Below are 22205 nucleotides of genomic sequence, written 5' to 3' on the forward strand. Positions count from 1 at the left end.
ATTCCTACAGAAACTATTCCAAAATACTGAGGAAGAGGGACTCCTCCCTAACCCTCATTCTATGAGGCCAGCATCATCTTGATACCAAAACTTGGCAGAGACACAACAACAACAAAAAACTTCAGGCCAATCAAGTAGGCGTCATCCCTGGGACACAAGATTGGTTCAATATATGCAAATCAATAAATGTGATTCCTCACATAAACTGAACTAAAGACAAAAATCACATGGTTACTCAACAGACACAGAAAAGTAAGTCTTTTGATAAAATTCAACATTCCCTCATGTTAAAAATTCTCAATAAATTACTGAAGGAACATACCTCAAAATAATAGCCATCCATGACAAATCCACAGCCAACATTACACTGAATGGGGTAAAGCTGGAAACATTTTCCTTGAAAATCAGCACAAGACAAGGATGCCCTCTCTCACCACTTCTGTTCAACACAGTATTAGAAGTCCTTGCTGGAGCAACCAGGCAAGAGGAAGAAATAATAAAGAGCATCTAAATAGGAAGAGAAGTTACTATCTCTGTTTGCAGAGGACATGATTCTGTATCTAGAAAACCCATAGTCTTGGCCCAAAAGCTCCTTCAGCTGATAAACAACTTCAGCTAAGTCACAGAATACAAAATCAATATACAAAAATCAATAGCATTCCTATACACCACCAACGGCCTGAAAACCAAATGAGAAAGGCAATCCCATTCATAATTGCCACAAAAGAATGCAATATCTAGGAATATCAGTAACCAGCAAGGTAAAAGATCTCTACAATGAGAATGACAAAACATTGCTCAAAGAAATAAGAGAAAACACAAACAAATGGAAGGACATTCCATGCTCATGAATAGGAAGAATCAGTATAATTAAAATGGTTATACTGCCCAAAGCAATCTTCAGATTCAATGCTATTCCTATCAAACTACAAATGACATTCTTCACAGAACTAAAAAAAAAAAAAAAAGATTTAAACATTCATATGGGAACAAAAAAGAGCCTAAATAGCCAAGACAATCCTAAGCAAAAAAAAAAAAAAACAACAACAAAAAAAAACAAAAATCCAAAGCTGGAGACATCAGGATACCTGACTTCAAACTATACTACAAGGCTACAGTAACCAAAACAGCATGGTACTGGTACATAAACAGGCACACAGATCAATAGAACAGAATAGAGAGCCCAGAAATCAGATTGCACATCTACGACCATCTGATCTTTGACAAAGCTAACAAAAGCAAGCAGCGGGGAAAAGATTCCCTATTCAATAAATGGTGCTGGGCTAACTAGCTACTCATACACAGAAGACTGAAGCAGGACCCCTTCCTTATACCATATACAACAATTAACTCAAGATGAATTAAAGACTTACATGTAAAACTCCAAACTATAAAATCCCTGGAAGACAACTTAGGCAATACTATCCTGGACATAGGAATAGGTAAAGATTTCATGACAAAGACATCAGAAGTAATCACAATAAAATTAAAAATTGACAAGTGGGATCTAATTAAATCTAAGAGCTTCTGCAGAGCAAAAGAAATTATCGACAAACAGACAACCTACAGAATGGGAGAAAATATTTGCAAACTATGTACCTGACAAAGGTCTAAGATCTAGAATCCATAAGGAACTTAAACAAATTTATAAGAGAAAAACAACCCCATTAAAAAGTAGGCAACTCACATGAGCAGAGACTTCTCAAAAGAAGACATACATGTGGCCAGCAATCACATGACAAAATGCTCAACACCACCGATCACTAGAGAAATGCAAATCAAAACTGCAATGAGATAGCATCTCACACCAGTCAGAATGGCCATCATTAAAAAGGCAAAAAAATAAAATGCTGGTGAGGTTGCAGAGAAAAGGGAACACTTGTAACACTGGTGGTGGGAGTGTAAATCAGTTCAACCACTGTGGAAAGCAGTATGGTGATTCCTCAAAGAGCTAAAAGCAGAACTACCATTTGAGCAAGCAATCCCTTTATTGGGTATATACCCAGAGAGATATAAATCATTCTACCATAAAAAGATATGCATGTGAATAGCAAAGATATGGAATCAACCTAAATGCCCATCAATGACATACTGGATAAAGAAAATGTGGTACATATATACCATGGAATACTATGCAGCCATAAAAATAATGAGATCATGTCTTTAATGGGAACATGGATGAAGCTGGAGGCTATTATCCTCAGCAACTTATTGCAGAAACAGAAAATCAAATACCACATGTTCTCACTTATAAGTGGGAGCTAAATGATAAGAACTTATGAACACAAAGAAGAAAACAACCATCACTGGGGTCTACTTGATGGGAGAGGGTGGGAAAAGGGAGAGGAGCAGAAATTATAATTACAGGGTACTGGGCTTAATACCCAGCTGATAAAATAATATGTACAACAAATCCCCATGACACGTGTTTACCTGTGTAACAAACCCTCATATGTGCCCCCAAACCTAATATAAAAGTTAAAAAAATAAAAAAGAAACTTTGTAAATGAAATAATAATTTGAAAAAATAGAGGACAGTGAAATAATATTTTTCTACAAATAGCTATACTAGCAGAAGGAAATTACATAAAAAAGATATTCTTTAAAAGATCAAGAACGTAAAGAGAAACAGGATTTTTCAAAAACAGTAACTAACTATGGACTCAGGAATATAAAATACATATTAATATTTGACTGTTTAGCTGTAGAATATGGTTAAGTTTTTTAAAAGCATTTCCAAATAACTATTCCAAATGCTCCACACTTTTCTAATATACTGAATCAAAACCATTTTACTCTATTTTAAAAGATTTCTGTAAACATCATATTAGTAACTATGGTTATTATTCTCAGGATACCTATGATATGGATAAGCAAGACACATATGAAACAGGTCTGGAATAACACCAGAGCATTTGTGGCTAGGTGTGATGTGATCAAGTTAGATTGCCACAGAACCTCCGAGGAAGAAAAATCAATCTTGGAGGAGGTTGGGCCGGAGCTTGCCCCAGAGCCAAAGCAGGATTTGGACTAGCACAGTGGCAGAGGGAGGGCATTTTATACAAGGAATACCATGCCTATGCCAAGGGGTAACAAAGAGGCTGAACTCGAGGATATTTGTGAGAAGTAAGGAAAAAGACAAGCTTGGGAAGGGAAGAGGGTACAAATTACCAAAAGTCCTGAAGTGCCAGGCTGAGTCCCACAGACTCATTTTATGTTTCAATGAGAGAAATGTTATATACATGTGATATGATACTGTTCATAAAGAAAAAAAATTTAAAAAGAGGACAGAAGTGATGAAAATGAGAACTGAAGAACGTTAATCTGTGAATGGCGCTCACATTGGACAATGGAGAAGGCTGGAAGCTAATGCCATCACAAAAGGAACAAGGCGCTGGATGGCAGGGCAGCTTAGGGAGTAAGGGTAGAGGTGGGAATAGAAAACAAAGGCAGTAAAAGTTAGTAAAAATTTGGTTGGAAGTAATTACCCAGAAAAATCTTCTTGATGCATGGTGATGATTATGGCCTCTATAGCATCTTCCACAGAAGTGAGTAAGGGTTGCACAGCATTTTCCATAAGAGCATGAATAGCCTGAAAAGAAGAGAAAAAGAATAAGAGGCAAAATTAAAGAAGACCAACACAAAGAAATCTGAGATGTGAGAAACACCGTGACTAACAGTTTTCATATTATATCAAATGCAGACTAAGTTAACAGAAGTCTGCTCCTCTCCCTAACCACTATCAGCAATGATTTTTAAAGCTTAAAATACGTGGAACATGGCACTGAACAACTTCAATATCCCCACTCTTGTCATTTTTTCCAAAAGGTTCAGTGGTTAAATCTGCCCATAGAGAAAGGAAGGCATACAGAAGAAGACAGTAGTTCAACTAATGAGGTAAAGCAAATGAACACATTTAAGTTTCACACAAGAGTTAGGTAAGACCAAAAGTAACTAAGAACTGGAACAACATCATATGATTTTAACCAAAGTGAATATAATAAACAGACATTGACTGTTTCTAACTTTTAGGTTCAGGGGTACATGTGCAGGTTTATTATAGGGGTTTGCTGTGTCATGGGGATTTGTTGTACAAATTATTTCATCACCCAGGCACTAAGCCTAGTACCCAATAGTTATTTTTTCTGCTCCTTCTCCCTGCTCCCACCTTCTACCCTCAAGTAGGCTCCAGTACAATGATTCTAATAGGGGACAACAGTTGGGCATTTTAAGAGTTAGGTTTCTGTTGAGAGTTCTACAGCAGTGATTTTCAACCGTGGGCAATTTTGCTCTCCAGGAAACATTTGGTATTGTTCGGAGACATTTTTTATTGTCACGATTGGGGACAGGGGTACAAGTTTGTTACTAGCATCTAGTGGGTAGAGGACAAAGATGCTGCGAAACATCCTATGGAACATAGAACAGCCCCTATAATAAAGAATTCCCTAGCCCAAAATGTCAGCAGTGCCATGGTTAAGAAACTGTTCAATGGGGAGTAAATCATCAGTTACTTGATGTAAAATCCTAGGTCTTAGTTATGAGTTTTGGTATGGAAATAATGACTGAGGCTTAAAACAGTTATAATTAAAAAAGTAAGCATATTATAGTCACTTCAAAGATAAATAAATATGATGAAGATAGACAGTTTTGGCTCAAACAAATCATCAAAATCAATGAGGAAAGGTAAAATATAGAATCCTTAATCATTAAATTCCTAATCTATAGCCCTTAATCACAGGTAAAAATAAATATACAATGTACAGAAATGTGTGTGTAGGTATGTATGCATGTATGTGTGCGAGAGAGAGAGAGTGTGTGTGTGTGTGTGTGTGTGTGTGTACATATAGTTTGCCCTCCATATGGGAGCTCAGAGTCCAGTGACAATAGTTAAAAAGTTATACAGGTTGAGTAGCCCAAAATCCAAAATCTGGAAAGGTCCAGTGAATACTTCCTTTGAGCATCATGTTAACACCAAAAAAGTCTTGGATTTTCCCAGGCATAGGAGTTTGGGAAAGCTGAGGTACTTGGACAACCACAAGGCATACAGCACATATAGATTACAAGTGTTTGGAAGAAACAGAGGCAGTAAGAGGTATACTTTGTACAGGCTACTAAAAAGTTAGGAATTTATCCTAAAGGGACTAGGAAACCAATGATGTGTTTTAAGCAATACAAAAAATGTGGTTAATGATTTGGATTTAGGAAAAATCATGTTGGATAATAAACTGAATGAATTAGACTACAAAAAAAAAAGGAGTATAACTATGAGGTCACAGCAGTGGTACAGAGCTGCTGGAGACTGAGAGAGGGAGCTTCAAAAGGACAGAGCTGGAGAGGACGGCCTAATTTTATGCTTAAACTCAGCACAAATCTTCAGCTAACTCATTAACAATGCAAGTGGACAGCAAACTAAATGTGGCTTGCAATTGAGGCTTAAAGAAGTGAACTGACTGAGGTGTGGCCAACTGCAGGTATGAGTACACAGTTTGAATATAACCAAGTTAATTGTCTGCTAAAGCAAAATCGACATGCTTATAAGAAATGTAAAAAAAAAATTCCCAGTTCTACAAAACATAACATTCACAGTGCTTAGGATTTGCTCAAAATTACTACATATAGAAAATGCTAGGAAATGTTATCAATTCTCTAAGGAAAAGACAATCAAGAGATGCCAACCCTGAGATAAACCAGACTCTAGAATTATCAGGCAAGAACCTCAATGAGGCAAAGAAAAATATGCTCACAATAAATAAAATAATAATATATCTCAGTAGAGTGAATAAAATGTAAAAAAAAAAAAAGGTAACTTTAAACTAAAAAAATTATACTATCTGAAATTTTAAAACTGACTGGATAGGCTTAGTAGAAGAATTTTATGTAGTGATGACAGAGGAAAGAATCAATGAACCTGAAGACAGAATTAACAGAAATCCCTCTAGAGAAGAGAAAACATACTAAAAAATAACTAAACCTATGAAACAACTGCAAAATGTCTAATATACTGGTGACTGAAGTCCTATAAGAAGAGAAAAGAATGTGGCAAAGAAAGAATAAGGCAGCTAAACTACTTGTGAGGGAAAAATGCCTCAAACTTTCCAAAATAATGAAAAGCATGAATTTACAGTTTCAGGAAGGTCAGCAGATCCCAAACAGGATAATTTTGATGCGAACTATGCCTAGGCACACCATAAACTGCTGAAAACCAAAGATAAACAGAAAATCTTGAAACGAGGAAAAAAAAATTACATACAAGGGAAATAATTTTAATAAGTAATGACTTCTTATTAGAAAGCATGGAGGCCAGAAAACAGTAGAACATATTTTAAGTGCTGAGAGAAAAAAAACCTCTCAAATCCTTAATTATGTTTTCTGTATAAATATCCTTCAAAGATGTGAGTAAAATACATTCTGGCAAAAGAAAATTAGGAGAGTTCATTGCCATCACACTCACATGATAAAATTTAATTTAAACTCATCAGATTTTAAATGATGATTTAATTTAAAATAATTATTTAAAAAATCATCATTTGGCTGCTCTGCCTAAGAAGTAGTCATTCTTTTGTTTCTTTTCTTTTTGTCTTTTTTTTTTTTTTTTTTTTTAATAAAGACGGGGTTTCACCATGTTGGTCAGGCTGGTCTTGAACTCCCGACCTCAGGTGATCCACCCGCCTTGGCCTCCAAAGTGCTTACAGGCATGAGCCACCACGCCCGGCCTTGTTTCTTTTCTTAATAAACTTGCTTTTACTTAAAGAAAGGTAAAATCATCAACATTTAATTGTTGTCAGAATTAAATCAGAAATCAGTAACAAGATATATACAGAATCCAAAAGTAATTAGAAATTTTAAAAACACATTTCTAAATAAGCCATAACACAAATAAGAAATCACAAAGGAAATTAGAAAAATATTTCAAACTGAATAAATATATATCATAGAAAAATTAGTGGAAAATTTATATCATTAAATGTTTATTTGTGGGGAAAGTAGTCTAAAATCAATGATGTAAAGTCTCAAGAAAATCTTTAAAAAAAAGTAAAGAGGCCATTTTGTGAAGAGACGAAGATTGAGCGGTTGTCTCCGCATTGCCGACCTCCAGCAGCAGTCGGCTTCTGCACGTAGAACCCGGGAGTAGCAGACTCAGAATCGAATCTCTTCTCCCTCCTCCCTCCTGTGAGATTTTTTTGATCTTCAGCTACATTTTCGGCTTTGTGACAAACCTTATCATCAAACACAATGGCCAGCAACGTTACCAACAAGACAGATCCTCGCTCCATGAACTCCCGTGTGTTCATTGGGAATCTCAACACTCTCGTGGTCAAGAAATCTGATGTGGAGGCAATCTTTTCGAAGTATGGCAAAATTGTGGGCTGCTCTGTTCATAAGGGCTTTGCCTTCGTTCAATATGTTAATGAGAGAAATGCCCGGGCTGCTGTAGCAGGAGAGGATGGCAGAATGATTGCTGGCCAGGTTTTAGATATTAACCTGGCCGCAGAGCCAAAAGTGAACCGAGGAAAAGCAGGTGTGAAACGATCTGCAGCGGAGATGTACGGCTCCTCTTTTGACTTGGACTATGACTTTCAACGGGATTATTATGATAGGATGTACAGTTACCCAGCACGTGTACCTCCTCCTCCTCCTCCTATTGCTCGGGCTGTAGTGCCCTCGAAACGTCAGCGTGTATCAGGAAACACCTCACGAAGGGGCAAAAGTGGCTTCAATTCTAAGAGTGGACAGCGGGGATCTTCCAAGTCTGGAAAATTGAAAGGAGATGACCTTCAGGCCATTAAGAAGGAACTGACCCAGATAAAACAAAAAGTGGATTCTCTCCTGGAAAACCTGGAAAAAATTGAAAAGGAACAGAGCAAACAAGCAGTAGAGATGAAGAATGATAAGTCAGAAGACGAGCAGAGCAGCAGCTCCGTGAAGAAAGATGAGACTAATGTGAAGATGGAGTCTGAGGGGGGTGCAGATGACTCTGCTGAGGAGGGGGACCTACTGGATGATGATGATAATGAAGATCGGGGGGATGACCAGCTGGAGTTGATCAAGGATGATGAAAAAGAGGCTGAGGAAGGAGAGGATGACAGAGACAGCGCCAATGGCGAGGATGACTCTTAAGCACATAGTGGGGTTTAGAAATCTTATCCCATTATTTCTTTACCTAGGCGCTTGTCTAAGATCAAATTTTTCACCAGATCCTCTCCCCTAGTATCTTCAGCACATGCTCACTATTCTCCCCATCCTTGTCTTTCCCATGTTCATTAATTCATATTTCCCTGCGCCTAGTCCCATTTTCACTTCCTTTTTGACGCTCCTAGTAGTTTTGTTAAGTCTTACCCTGTAATTTTTGCTTTTAATTTTGATACCTCTTTATGACTTAACAATAAAAAGGATGTATGGTTTTTATCAACTGTCTCCAAAATAATCTCTTGTTATGAAGGGAGTACAGTTCTTTTCATTCATACATATGTTCAGTAGTTGCTTCCCTAACTGCAAAGGCAATCTCATTTAGTTGAGTAGCTCCTGAAAGCAGCTTTGAGTTAGAAGTATGTGTGTTACACCCCAACATTAGTGTGCTCTGTGGGGCAGTTCAACACAAATGTAACGATGTATTTTTGTGAATGAGAGTTGGCATGTCAAATGCATCCTCTAGAAAAATAGTGTTATAGTCTTAAGATTTGTTTTCTAAAGTTGATACTGTGGGTTATTTTTGTGAACAGCCTGATGTTTGGGACCTTTTTTCTTCAAAATAAACAAGTCCTTATTAAACCAGGAATTTGGAGGAAAAAAAAAAAAAAAAAAGTAAAGAAAATTCACAAATCCAAAGATAAACAGAAAATCTTGACGCCAGCAAAAAGAAGAAAATTAAAAAAGATAAAAACAGAAATCAATAAAATAGAAAACTAATAAAGCTAAAAGCTGTTTCACTGAAAAGATTAACACAGTTGCTAAACTAGCTGGACTGATCAAGAAAAAAACAGAACACAAATAACAACATCAAAAATGAAAAAGAGGTTATCCTCATAGGTCCTAAAGACATCAAAAAGATAGTTAAGTGAGCTCAGCACGGTGGTGGATGCCTGTAGTTCCAGCCCTTCAAAGGTTTAGGCAGAAGGATCCCTTGAGCCCAGGAGTTTAAGGCTGTAGCATGCTATAATTGTGCCAATGAATAGCCACTGCACTCCAGCCTGGGCAACATAGTGGGACACCATCTTTAAACAAAGCAATCAACCAAGCACAAAAGGATTTTAAGTATTATGTAGATTATTCTGACAAATGAAATAACTAAGGTGAGTAGACAAACACCTTCAACATCACAAAGTATCAAAGCTCATTTAAGAAGAATAGATAACACAAATAGCCTTTTGTCTATTAAATGAATTAATATGTAGTTATAAGCCTTTCTGCAGAGAAAACTACAGGCCCAGATGGCTTCATTGGTGAATTCTACTAAACACTTAAGGAAAAAAATAATACAAATTCTACATAAACTCTTGTAGGAAACAGAAGAGGAAGAAACATTCAAATCCATGTAGTGAGGCCAGTATTAAATTGCTACCAAAACCACATAAAGACATAGAAAATTTTATAACAATATTCCTTATGAATATAGATGTAAACATCCTTAACAAAAATTAAGTGAATCAGTATCCAGGAATACATAAAAGGATACATTAAGTATCCAGGAGTACATAAAAAGGGTAATACATCATGTCTAAGGTTTGTTTGATATTTGGAAATAAATTACTATAATATACTTCATTAGCAGAATAAAAGAGTACAGCCATATGATTACTTCAATAGATGTAGAAAAAGTTGTTTAATGAAACTCAACATTATTTATAATAAATAAATAGAAAACTAAGAGTAGAAGGGAACTTGTTTAGTCTGACAAAGGCCAGCTATTAAAAACCTACAGCTAACATTATTACATCATTAACCTATACTTAATACTAGACTTAAAATAGTAAAATACCAAATGCTTTCCTCCAAGTCAGAAACGAGTGAATGAGGTCCATTCTCACCAGTTCTATTCAACACTGTACAACAGATGCTGGACAGTGAAACGAGGCACAGAAAAACAGGTATAAAGATCAGAAGGTAAGAAAGAAAAATCTCTACTTGCATAAGATATGAAGGTTTACACAGAAAACTTTATTGCTGGGTAAGGTTTCCCACTTAGGGAAAATATGAAATAGGAAGAGAAGAGAGCATCTTGGGGAATGCCTTCATTTCAAGGATGGATAGAAACTAACAACTAACAAGGAAACTGAGAAAGATTGTATTTCATATGCTCTTTACAAAGCAAGGAAATATGTTATACATTTAAAATAGTTAAAATATGTTATACATTTAAAATAGTTACCTAAAATAGTTAAAATTACAAAAATATTGGAGCCTCAGCAATCTGGAATATTCCTTTATATAGAGCATCAAACCCACACGAAAAGGGAGAAAGAAGCCTTGCCATATATAAATTTGGCAATGTAATCACTATCTTCACAAGACAAATCTCAGTAAAAAATGGATCAGATTTACTGGGCCAAGGTGTTTGAATGATACTTATAGCTATGGTGGTTATAATGAAATAACTCTAAATGTATACTCAATATTAATTATGCCATTTGCGACATATTAGACAATGCTTAGAATATGTGATGATGGAGACTCTGCATGTTCTGCACTCCACTCCACCCCTGCTATGCTCCCTCTCCAACTTCACTCCTGCTCCTTTGCTGTCACTCACTCTGCTCAAGCCACTCTGGCCTCCTGGCTGTTCTGTGAATATTACAAGGTTGTCCAATTCAGGTCTCTATTCCTGGAACACTTGCCCCAGATGGCTGCTTGGCTCACTCCTTCAGTTCCTTCAGATTTTTGTTAAAATGTCTCTTGATTAGAGAGGCCTACATAAAATAGCACTTTCCTTCCATTCCCCATTCTCCATCCTTTACTGTGCTCTATTTTTCATCATAGCACTTGTTGCCACTGGGTTCCACACTACAATAAAAGCTCCACATGGGAAAGGACTTTATTTGTGACTTTTCACTGTGTATCACTAATACCTGGCATATGGTAATAAATATTTTTGAATAAATGAAAAAAATACATAATGATGAACCTCAAGCCTACAATAACATTTAATTTTGGATAAAATCTCAGCAAGGCAGAGAAGAAAGGACTGTTATATGTCTATATCTATATTTTTCAGTAAGTTAAAAAGTATGTTTAATATCTTCTCTATCAAATAAAATTAAATAGATTTTTAGTTTGGGCTGCAGGCATTTGTACATCATAACTGTCTACCTTGAATTCAAAGTAATTTAATGAATTTCCTACAATTTTATGAAATTCAACATTCTTTTTTATCCTGTCTGGGGGTTATGTTTACATTTTACTTAATAAGTCATAAGAGTTTTTTATAAGACTTAAATAGCAAAGTCTAAACGTTCACTAGTGTATTAACACGAGCAATTAAGTCTCTAACTGATGAGGCCACTGCAGGAGGGCCTTGTACTTATTGTCAGTCTTCTCTTATCCAGTTCTTAAAGGCAAAATCTGCATGCAAAGTGCAGCACCCAGCTCCACACAGTACTGGTCCTGGTAAGCAAACCTCAGTGACGGCTGCAGCCCAAGATTAGGGCAATTTTCCCTGCACTGACTCCAACTCCCTGCCCAAGTGACTAATATTAAAAGAATAATTTTTGTCTGTTAAAAACAAAGATTCAAAGAAACTACCCTAGACTGAAATATAATCTCTGAGTAATTTCTATTTTTAACTCTCCAAGTGATTTTTATCGTCAAACAAAGTGAAGGCATTCTTCTGTCTTAATCTAGAGAATGGACTTTCTGAAACTATGAGTTGTGTCTGATCATTAGAAGTCAAAAAAATCAATTCAGTGGGTCACTATCATGTTTTAAAAAGTAATCGTTTAGCATAGAAAATATCAGAATGCGTACACAAAATAAGGATAAGTATTATTTTATGAAACTGCTGTATCAACTATAGATAAATGTGTACAGACGTACACTTTATGCAATTACAAATCTATGTATATATTTGTAAATGCTTATGTATTATGTATGAGGGCACAAAGTAAAATGTGCTTATTTTGGGTAGTGATAAAACAATGTTTAATAGTTACTGCTAGAAGAAAAATTTGGAATTACAGAATAGAAGACTATACGGTCCTTGTCTGGAATTAAGAATGTTAAGACTTTAAGGTTTGTCACATTGACCTAATTTTATGATCATCAATATGTATGCCAACCTCACTAAAAGAGATTATTTTATTATGGCAAAATATTTTAAAGCACAATCGGAGAAAAAGGGATACAGAGAAAACATCCAAGTGTCCTTTTAATACATTGGGCAAAAACAGACTGTCTCCTCCTCTTACCCTCAATGAATCAAATACATTCATATATGAATTTAGTGTCCTTACATTTTGGTGCCTGTTAAGTCCTCATTCCCTGTAAATTCTAAAGCATTTGACTTTAAAAGCTCCCTTCCTCTTTAGGATTTGTGAACAGTGTTCTAATTTTCTTCCTCCTTCTGATTGTTCTTTCCTTGTCTCCTCTTTTCTCTAAGTATGTGTTTATCCTTAAGGTTTACTTGTAGACTTTGATCTCACTTTTTCAAACTCTCCCTTAGAGACCTAAATCCAATCTAATAGTTGAAATTTATTACCTTTGTGTAGGTTTATTGTAACATTTTATAGATGCAGAAACTAAGGCAAGAGAGAGCTTATTCACTTGTTTGAGGTCACATAGCTAGATAAATAGCTGAGATGGGTTACAGGTAGTTTGGCTCCAGAGTCCATGCTATATGGCCTTACTTACTCACCAAGTACTAAATAAATATTTAGCAAATAAAGGAATGATGGAGGCAAGCTGTAGCAGACTTAACTATTTAGAGTTAACAAGGTCTGCATTTATCAGCGATATGACCTTGAACAAGATATTATTTCTAAGATGTATAAAAATGGTAATACAAATATATAACTTGAAGGGTTGCAGTAATATTTCAAAATGTGCCTCTCTAGTAGTGTTGTAAAAATGAATAATCTGCTTGTTTTTTAAAGAGATACTGTCAACTACATATGGCTCTGAATCTCATACCATTATTTAATAAAATTTCCTAAATAATAGAAAAGGGGTACATTAACGTTCATATATAAAAAATAAAATATATAAAAATATATTCTGGTTTTATGCCATGTTTAAAGTAGGGTTTATCAACCTTGGCATTACTGACATTTTGGACTAGAAAACTCTGTTATGAGAGAGGGGTGGGCATTGTCCTATGTAGTCCAAGATGTTCAGCAACATCCTTGGCCTCTACTCCCTATATGCCAGTAGCATCTCCACCTTGTCATGTCAATCCAGAACGTCTCCAGATACTGTCAAATGTCACCTAGGGGATTGATTCTGGTGGAGAACCATTGCTTTACTGGGATAATACTGAGTTGTACTGCCATTAGATAAATACATGTAAGACTCTTGCTTCTATGTGTACAATTATCATAAGTAGAACACAATCTGTAGACACCAAAAGGGTCTATTTTTAAATTCTAGAAAATATAAACACATTTGGTATCTATTCTCTTTAGGATAATTATTAACATGCTACTTTTGTAATATATAGAGGATTCTGAATTATTTAGAAAATGTGACATCGCCCGCTCAGTTACACAAATAATACTAAAACCACTCTGATCTATAGAGTCAAAGATTAAATTAAATTATTTTACCTTTAAAGCTGAAATTATAGTTTGCTCAGCTGCCGGTGGGAATGAACTCTGACTGGAAACGACCTAGAACAAGGTTTTGATCCAGTTATAGTTTTGCTTAAGTCTATTTCTACAAATACTAATTTTGATTATAGCATATAATGCTGTTTCCACATACTATCTATATAGTATTACCACTGTTTATCATAATATCTTATACATGATTTTAAAAATCAGAATTAAGATAGGTTGAAAAATAATTTTGTGTATACATCAAATACATATTTCAAATAACATTAATACTACTAAGAGCTATGTTTCCTTTATTCATTTTACACAGGTTTTAATTATGAAGTTTTAACTTGCAAAGGCCAGAATAAAGCCATATTTACTTATTTCTTTAAAGAAAATAACTTGTCTTTAGGCTGACCCTAATTTCCAACAAGTCTTTAAAATAAAAATGTCAGCATTTCAATTTTTATAAAACAATACAAACATCAGCAAATTTTGAAAATATCAATAAAGACATTTAAAGCAGGCTAGATAGAACACAATCTTCCTTTGCTTGTGGTTCTCTGGAATAATGATTAAAGAGAATGGGAAATACATCATTTAGTGTTTTTTAATAATTTTTACCTTTCTGAGATATACCTGTTACTAACTCTTTAGCATGTATTTTGTTTACTGTGTAAAACACACATTTTTAGAAACCCCTAATTGGTAAAAGGACTTGTTAAAATCTTTAAATAAATGAGTAATAGTCACTTAAAATTATTCTAAATCACAATCTAGTAAATTAAAACTCATATGAGAAGTCAAGTTTTCAAGAACATTATTTTAACCATTAGCTTCCTTCAGGTCTTCTAAATTATTATCTCCGTGCTTATAAAATATTTAAAAAATGACCTATAGAGAATAATTAAGCACAAGTTACTCAAAAGTCACAGATGGACTTGAGAGTATTGCTTTCTTAGTAATTAACAATACAGTTCACCTTAGACGTAATATATAGAGGCCAACAAGTTAGAGTTCACCCATTTCTTTTAAATGCGTATTAGAAAAAGGGCAAAAGAATATACATTGTCTATTTGCAAGCAGTCATCAGTGATTATATCATAAAAATTCAGTTTTCAATACAGCTTCTCCCCACCTTTTTAATGCAAAGATATTAATAGAACATTTTTGACATGTTGGAGGACTTCAGGGTCTTATTCTGTCATTAGCTTAGCTATAATTTACTACCATCTACACTATATCAAACACTATATAGGTGTTTCAAAAAGTATGAAAATGTATGTTTGCCTTCCAATAATTTGTTCAATAAACTTAACTAACTTGAGGATCTAAAGTTCATGTGTTTTAAACTGAATGTACAGACTAAAAGTCACACAAACAATGAAGGTCAGAATCAAAGACTGTTTAAAAAGAGTTAACTCCTTAGTTTATTTCATAGTAACCACATTTTTATTGTATTCTTTTCCAAAGTACTAAATATTAATTTGTAAAGTGTCCAAATTTGAGGCAAGAAGAAGAATTTAAAATTAAGTAAAACAAAAAAACAATAAAAATAAAGGTTACCTTTGTTACTGACTGGTGCAACTTATACAGTGAATTCACTACTGCCACATTTCTTCTCTGTCCTTCAGTAAGAGGCCCAATCACCTGACTTGCATCTCCTTGTGTGGAGAGCTGTCAGAAATCAACACCAAAGAAACATGTCAAAAAGGTAATTCACACACACACACACACACACACACACACACACACACTTCTCTAACAGGGGAGAAGTTCATGCCCCTCTGACAAAGAGAATGGTAACTGGAATATTCAGGTCAAGTTAAGGCTTCGGACTTGAGGTAAAGCCGGCAATCTGTGTAGAGAAAACGCAATTGTTCTTGCACAGGAAAAACATCTCTGTTAATACTTCAAAGCTGATGGACCCTGAGGCAGGTATGACCCAAATGCCCCATGTGTGCTATTATTTTGATATAGTAACATATCGAAATGTTACTATAACATTTCGATATGTAATCCTAAGGAATACCTTCTGGCAACTGCCAATTGGCCTTCTTTCTATTCAAGCACTCAGAAATAAGCCCGCAAAAAAAGGAAGGAGGAAAGGAGAGAACAGAGAGAGGGGAAGGAGGGGAAGGAGGTGGAAAGAGGTTGGTTAGAGAGAGAAATAAAAATAAACCTAAATCCCATGTATATTTGACAGCCATCCTAATACTTCAATGAAATGAATGGTGCAAACAGGGTATTATTCTGGTTTTTTACAGATTAAAAAAAAGCCCACATTTATACTGTGGATAGCGGATCAGTAGAAGTGGTATTAAAAACTTTCTACACCTGATCTTTAATTTATTTCTAAATGCATGTGTTTTTTGGGAAAGGGACATGGAATGCTTTATTGAGTTAATCTCTAACTGTCATGGTTCAAATTTAAGAAAAAAATACATATATATCGACCATTCTCTTGTTGATCAGATTTTAATCCAATCCTCTGTAACAATTATTATTTAAAGGTAAATTAAACTTCATCAGGACATAGAAAGCATGATGTAACTCATTCTACTAGTGAGGATATACATCTCAAACATAAGTTGGCCTTTTAGGAGAACTGAAACTAAGAGCAACTTTCTATTGTTAGAGTAAGCCAAATACAATGAGAAAAATGCTACTCTTTTCTTTCTACTTTCCTTTAATATATATATTTTTTGAAATTGAATTCAATTTTTACTTGCCATTTTATTACATGTAATAAAATATAAGTTTTAAATTAGAAATTGCAATTTAAACAAAGGGAATAATGCTTGCTAAAGGTGCAACATGATGGCGGTTATTAAATTAACCTAAGACTTTCTGACACCAGGTTAAACAACTCCAATTTATTTTGACTTTCTTCATGGACACGGATAATCACAAACTTGCAATCAAGCTGTGTTCTAAGGTGTTGACCTGGAAAGATACATATTTTCCTGTAGAAACTATGTTAAAAAAAAAAACAGCACTCAGGCACTCAGGAGACCCCACAAAATTCAATTTAATCAATAATGTGTTGAACTAATACTAATAGAAGCTCTGAGCTACCCAGAGAAAGCAAATGATAGGCTCTGTGCTAAGGTGAGGATGGGGAAAGGCTCCTGAATAAGACACTCTGGAGGTGTAGGCGGCAATGGCGAGTGGCATCAGTGGCAGACACGGGGCGGGGTGGGGGTCAGATGCTAAACATACATCTGACTATAATGGGCATTTAAAAGTTATGAACTCTAGCTGCACAATTTTAAAAATCCAATTACTTCTCCTGAGATTCTCTCCAATCGATTTTGAAGAACAAAGAAATGGAAAAGGGAAAGAATTTTTATGCGATTTTATTTCAATTTATTTTATGTGTAGTTAATGAGGAGATATGCTTGCTGCTAGAAAAGGGTGGAGATCTTTTATTATTGAGGACTGATCATATTTTGGGGGTTTAAAAGTATAGACAGGTCCACTTCACACCCACTGGGATGCTATAACCAGGAAGATAAGTAATAACAAATGCTGGCCAGGATGGAGAGAAACAACCCGCACACACTGCTGGTGGGAATGTAAAATTGTAGGAGCTGCGTAGAAACAATCTGGCTTTTCCCCGAAGGTAGATACAGAGTGACCATGTGACACAGCCAATTCAACTCCCAGTGATATGTATAAGAGAAATAAAAACATATGTTCACATAAAAACCTGTACACAAATGTTCACAGCAGCATTTATTCATAGTAAGAAAATAGAAAAACCCAGTGTCAACCAACTGACAAAATGTAGAATATCCATGCAATGTAACATTATTTACCACACAAAAGAATAAAGCTCTGATACATGTTACAACATAGGTGAATTCTGAAAACATTATTCTATGTGAAAAAAAACCCCAAAAGCCACATATTAAATGGTTACATTTATATGAAATATCCAGATTAGGCAAATTCATACAGACAAAAGTAGATTGGAAATTGCAGTGGGGTAGTGAAGTGTATCAGGAGTGAGTGCTAACTGGAATGAGGTTTCTCACTGGGGTGATGAAATGTTTTAAAATTGACTGTGAATATACTAAAAACCACTGACTTGTATACTTTATTAAAATGTACAAGTTATATGACACGTGAATTATATCTTAATATGCATCTTAATAAAACTGTTTTTTAAAAAAGCACAGAAAGAATCCCAGACTTTCAAGGTTTTCAACTGATGCCCTGAGAACCTTGTGAAAATGAAGGTTAAGACAGGATGACTTAAATTCAAAAGATCTATGAAGTTATAGGAAAAGAATATAATAGTTTTGGTTATAAAACATCATTGAACTAAAAATGAAAGGCCATCATGCCAAAAACAAAGAACAAAATAAAAATATCAAAGTGAAAATGTAATTTTCCAAAAGTTTAGAGATGTAAACAATCTGCCTCTTATCCTGATTTTACTGCACAGAATATAATCAGTCCAAGTTCAACATTTAACTAAGTGGATGACCTTGTGTCTCTCCAATACCACTCTTGTCATAGTTTTTTTTTTTTTTTTTTTTTTTTAATACACTCTTCCCTCAGTATACATGGGGGGAAGAGTGGTTCCAGGACCACAACACCCATCCCTCACCTAAACCTATGCATACTCACGTCCCACAGTGGGCCCTGAGGAACCTGCATATAGGAAAAGTTGGTTTTATATATATACAGGTTTTATATCCTGTGAATAGGGTATTTTTGATTTGCCTCTGATTGAAAAAAAATCTGTGTACAAGTGGACCCATGCAACTGTAATCTCAAATTTACAGAAAGTTATAAAAATAAAAACAGTACAATGAACACTGTATATTCTCTATCTGGATTTACCGATGGTTACAGTTAATCCCATGTGCTTTATCATTTGTATTCTCTCTCCTTCTGTCACATACAGAAATGTGCATAATTTGTTTTCTGAATTATACGTATATTAAGGCCCTTTACCCCTAAATATTTGTTTATTTCCTAATAAGGTTATTCTCTTACAAAACCACAGTTATGTTATCAACTTCATAGACTTACAGTGATACAGTACTTTTATGTGAAAACAACCATGTCTCCAAAGAGTTCTAGTTCCCTTTAGTGGAAAATAGAATTAGAGACCAACATTTGGGCTTTCTGAATAGAATTAGAGACTAACATTTTGGTTGCTCATTGCTGTTGACCCCTGCAATAAGTTTTGATTAAATCAGTATTCAAATAGATGATCCTTCCAATACAATGGACTCTCAGTTCCTTGTCCTCTTCTCCTTCATTGAGTGATCTTATTCTCTATTCCAACTCATTTATCTTCTTGCATAGTTACACTCTCTAATCTTGCCATTGTAATGACTGAACTCCCTCTCCAATCTGATTTCAAGTATACTCTTAGCTGCCATTTCAAATCTTTCCCTTTGATTTTTCTTTTTTTAATTTTAATTTTTGAGAGTACACAGTAGGTATATATATTTATGTTTCTCTTTCTTTTTTCTTTAAGATAGACTCTCTCTGTCACTCAAACTGGAGGACAGTGGCATGATCTCAGCTTACAGCAACCTTCGCCCTACTGGGTTCAAGCGATTCTCATGCCTCAGCCTCCTGAGTAACTGGGATTAAAGGCATGTGCCACCATGCCTGGCTAATTTTTGTATTTTTAGTAGAGATGAGTTTTTGCCATGTTAGCTAGGTTAGTCTCGAACTCCTGGCCTCAAGTGATCTACCTGCCTCATACTCCCAACATGCTGGGATTACAGGCATGAGCCATCACACTGACTGTCCCTTTGATTCTAATTCCAATACTTCAGTAACCTCTTAAGACCTCCCAAATGTACCACCTGATCATTCTATCTCACAGGTGTCCTTGACACCCATTTCTTCTTTCCTTTCTGATTACATTATGTGATTCATAATCAATTTCAGCAGTGATGACATCTTTTCAGCAGTGACTGGTATCCTGAGAGAAGATGGGATCCAGTGCACCTGTTGAGATACTACTTTAAAATGGTCCCTGGAGAGTTAGTTTTCAGAGAGTCGGGGGGCAAGGTATTAAGAATACATATATTAATGGTCACTTAGGAAAACTCTAGTCCTGGGTGAAACCAAGTCAATGCTTGAATGTGAGAAGCTGAATGAGCTTCTCACTGGTTGGACTTTAAATCTATGACCACTAAACCAAGGTAGGTTGTTGGTGTTGCCTGTCAATACTGTTAAGTATCCCATTCATGCTCCTAAGCCCCTAGGAGACTGTTCCTCACCTTCTCCTCATTTCTCTACTCTCCAACGCCTCCTCCTCTCCTCCTCATACTCAGCTGATGACTTTGCTATATACTTTCCTGAAAAAATAGAAGCAATCAGAAAACTCCTGTTCCCAGAATGTCTGCCGTCCCTACCACTTGCTAGCCAAGTGACTTGTACCTTCAATTCATCTGTAACATGGAATAATACAGTTTATACCAAAGTATGGTATGTAAACAGTAAAAAGCCTGAAAAATAATAATACCATATATTTCTATCTCCAGACAATTCTATGTCTTATTCTTATTTTTTTTTTCACTTATTCATTGCTTGGTTCCTTCCCCCAACCTCTAGTCTAACTCAGAGCTGGCTAGGGACCAAGAGAACCGATTAGCATTTAGGAATGAGAACCAAATGCCAGTGAAGCTGCCTGGAGTTACAGAGGAGGTTTTGCTCCATTTGGGTTGTGGTAACAAAGCATCTTGCACAAAGTAGGCACTCCAACTACTACATAATCCTCTACCCATCTTGAGCCAGCTTAACCTTTATTATCTCAAGCTATTTCTTGCAAACTCCTTAAAATTGACTTATCACTAATTCATGTGTATGTTCAGCAAGGCGTCTCCAAGTAGAAAATGTTAATTACATATGGCTGTTTTTTCAAACCCTATCTTATTTGAGATGAATAAATTGTACCAAGGTACAAAAATACAGCTTTGGCTGTAAAGCACTGTGAACGAGGGAACGAGAAAATTAGAAGCAATAAGAGATTCAACATTGTAAAATAGGAGCAATGTACATACTGGTTAATCATTTCACATTATTCCAATACAGTCTAGAAAGATGTTAGAAATGAAAAGAGTTGCATTTTAATTTATTTTTAAAAATCACACACACACAAGGAATGAGAGGGAATCCAAACGCTAAACAAATCCCTAAATAAAAATTAAAATAAATTCTTATGTGCAAATGACAAGATACACTATTCCTTTTTAAATTTAATTATCTGAACAAAATATTCTTCAGAAATTCTAATTCTGTACATCTGCTCATTAGGAACAGCATGTGAATTCCATATGTGAGAAACAACTGATGAGACTGAATCCCTGAAACAATAAGCTACCTAGTTATAATAACATGAAGAATGTTTTATCTGCAAATGAAATGACCAAGATCTCCCTAATCATCATGCCTGAGGGCTAAAAGTCAAAGAAATAAAACTGACAATTCAAGGGATGAGTTGGATGACAACTTTTTCTATTCAGAAAATCTAAAAATTATTTGTGGGGAGTTATAAAGTTGATGACTCAGAAAAATGTCTAAAAAGAACAAAATAAGAAAATATATTATAGATTACTTATAAATTACTAAAGGGTAAGTAAGTTACTTTCCAGATGTTATGGAAACACTTCCAGTGGTCTATTTATGTCCACTCCCATGCGTATAGAAGATATTCATAATCAGTTGTGGCCCTGTTATGGTCTCTCTCAACATGGCACTCCAGGCAGTGACTACAAATCTCTAATACTTGACCCAGGGCATAAAATCTATTAGTAATTCCTGGTCTACACATATCAGGTTTTTAGACATACAGCTCAGTGATCCTCTAGGTCAAGAGATACCAAGGAGCAATATATTCCAAGAGTCTCAAAATTGCCATATCCTTACATATATAAGCAAATATTGTAAGAAATATATTGCAAAAAAAAAAAAAAAAAATCCAGACAATGGAGCCAGGGACAGTGGCTCACACCTGTAATCCCAGCACTTTGGGAGGGTGAGGCAGGAGGGTGACTAGAGCCGAGGAGTTTGAGACCAGCCTGGGCAATATGGCAAAACCCTATCTCTACAAAAAATACAAAAATTAGCCTGGCGTCATGGTGTGAGCCTGTAGGTCCCAGCTACTCTCGAGGCTAAGGCGTGAGGATGGTGTAAGTCTGGGAGGGGAGGCTGCAGTGAGGGACTTCTCTTCCCGGTTCAGCGAGGGGCGTGGTTTCAAAGGCAGGAGTTTCCAGACTCCATGCCTCCATCCGGGAACCAGAGGGGTTTCAAATGTAAAGTTCTTTGTCTGATGTTCCCTAGCACGGGCCACGTAGGGAAAGCCAGGTGAGGCTTCTTTTTCCAAATATTCCGCTGAAAGCTCAGGGAGGAGGGGGTTCTGTGACTCAGGGCTGTGGACCAAGTAGCCAATCCAGTATCAGAGTCAAAGATCAATCACTCCAGAGG

General features: G+C 35.6%; 1 protein-coding gene and 1 pseudogene across 6 annotated transcripts in view; one reads left to right on the forward strand and one right to left on the reverse strand.

Moving 5' to 3' along the window:
• The window catches only part of COG5 (component of oligomeric golgi complex 5), a 377608-nt gene that overhangs the window by 42626 nt on the left and 312777 nt on the right, over positions 1–22205 (reverse strand). For 3 of the 5 annotated variants that reach the window (XM_078343126.1, XM_009002649.5, XM_078343127.1), the window contains exons 15-17: positions 15309–15419; positions 13752–13814; positions 3489–3592 (exon numbers count right to left, since the gene is read on the reverse strand). In XM_078343126.1, coding sequence (XP_078199252.1) covers positions 3489–3592; positions 13752–13814; positions 15309–15419 — 278 coding nt within the window. The remainder of the gene's footprint in view (positions 1–3488; positions 3593–13751; positions 13815–15308; positions 15420–22205) is intronic. The other 2 variants (XM_078343129.1, XM_078343128.1) reach the window with 1 other exon arrangement.
• LOC100396680 (heterogeneous nuclear ribonucleoproteins C1/C2 pseudogene) lies at positions 7058–8812 on the forward strand (annotated as a pseudogene). The gene has a single exon (XR_013524075.1). The product of XR_013524075.1 is annotated as a heterogeneous nuclear ribonucleoproteins C1/C2 pseudogene (transcript).

Source organism: Callithrix jacchus, chromosome 11, assembly GCF_049354715.1.
Source record: "Callithrix jacchus isolate 240 chromosome 11, calJac240_pri, whole genome shotgun sequence".
NCBI classification, from domain to species: Eukaryota; Metazoa; Chordata; class Mammalia; order Primates; family Cebidae; genus Callithrix; species Callithrix jacchus.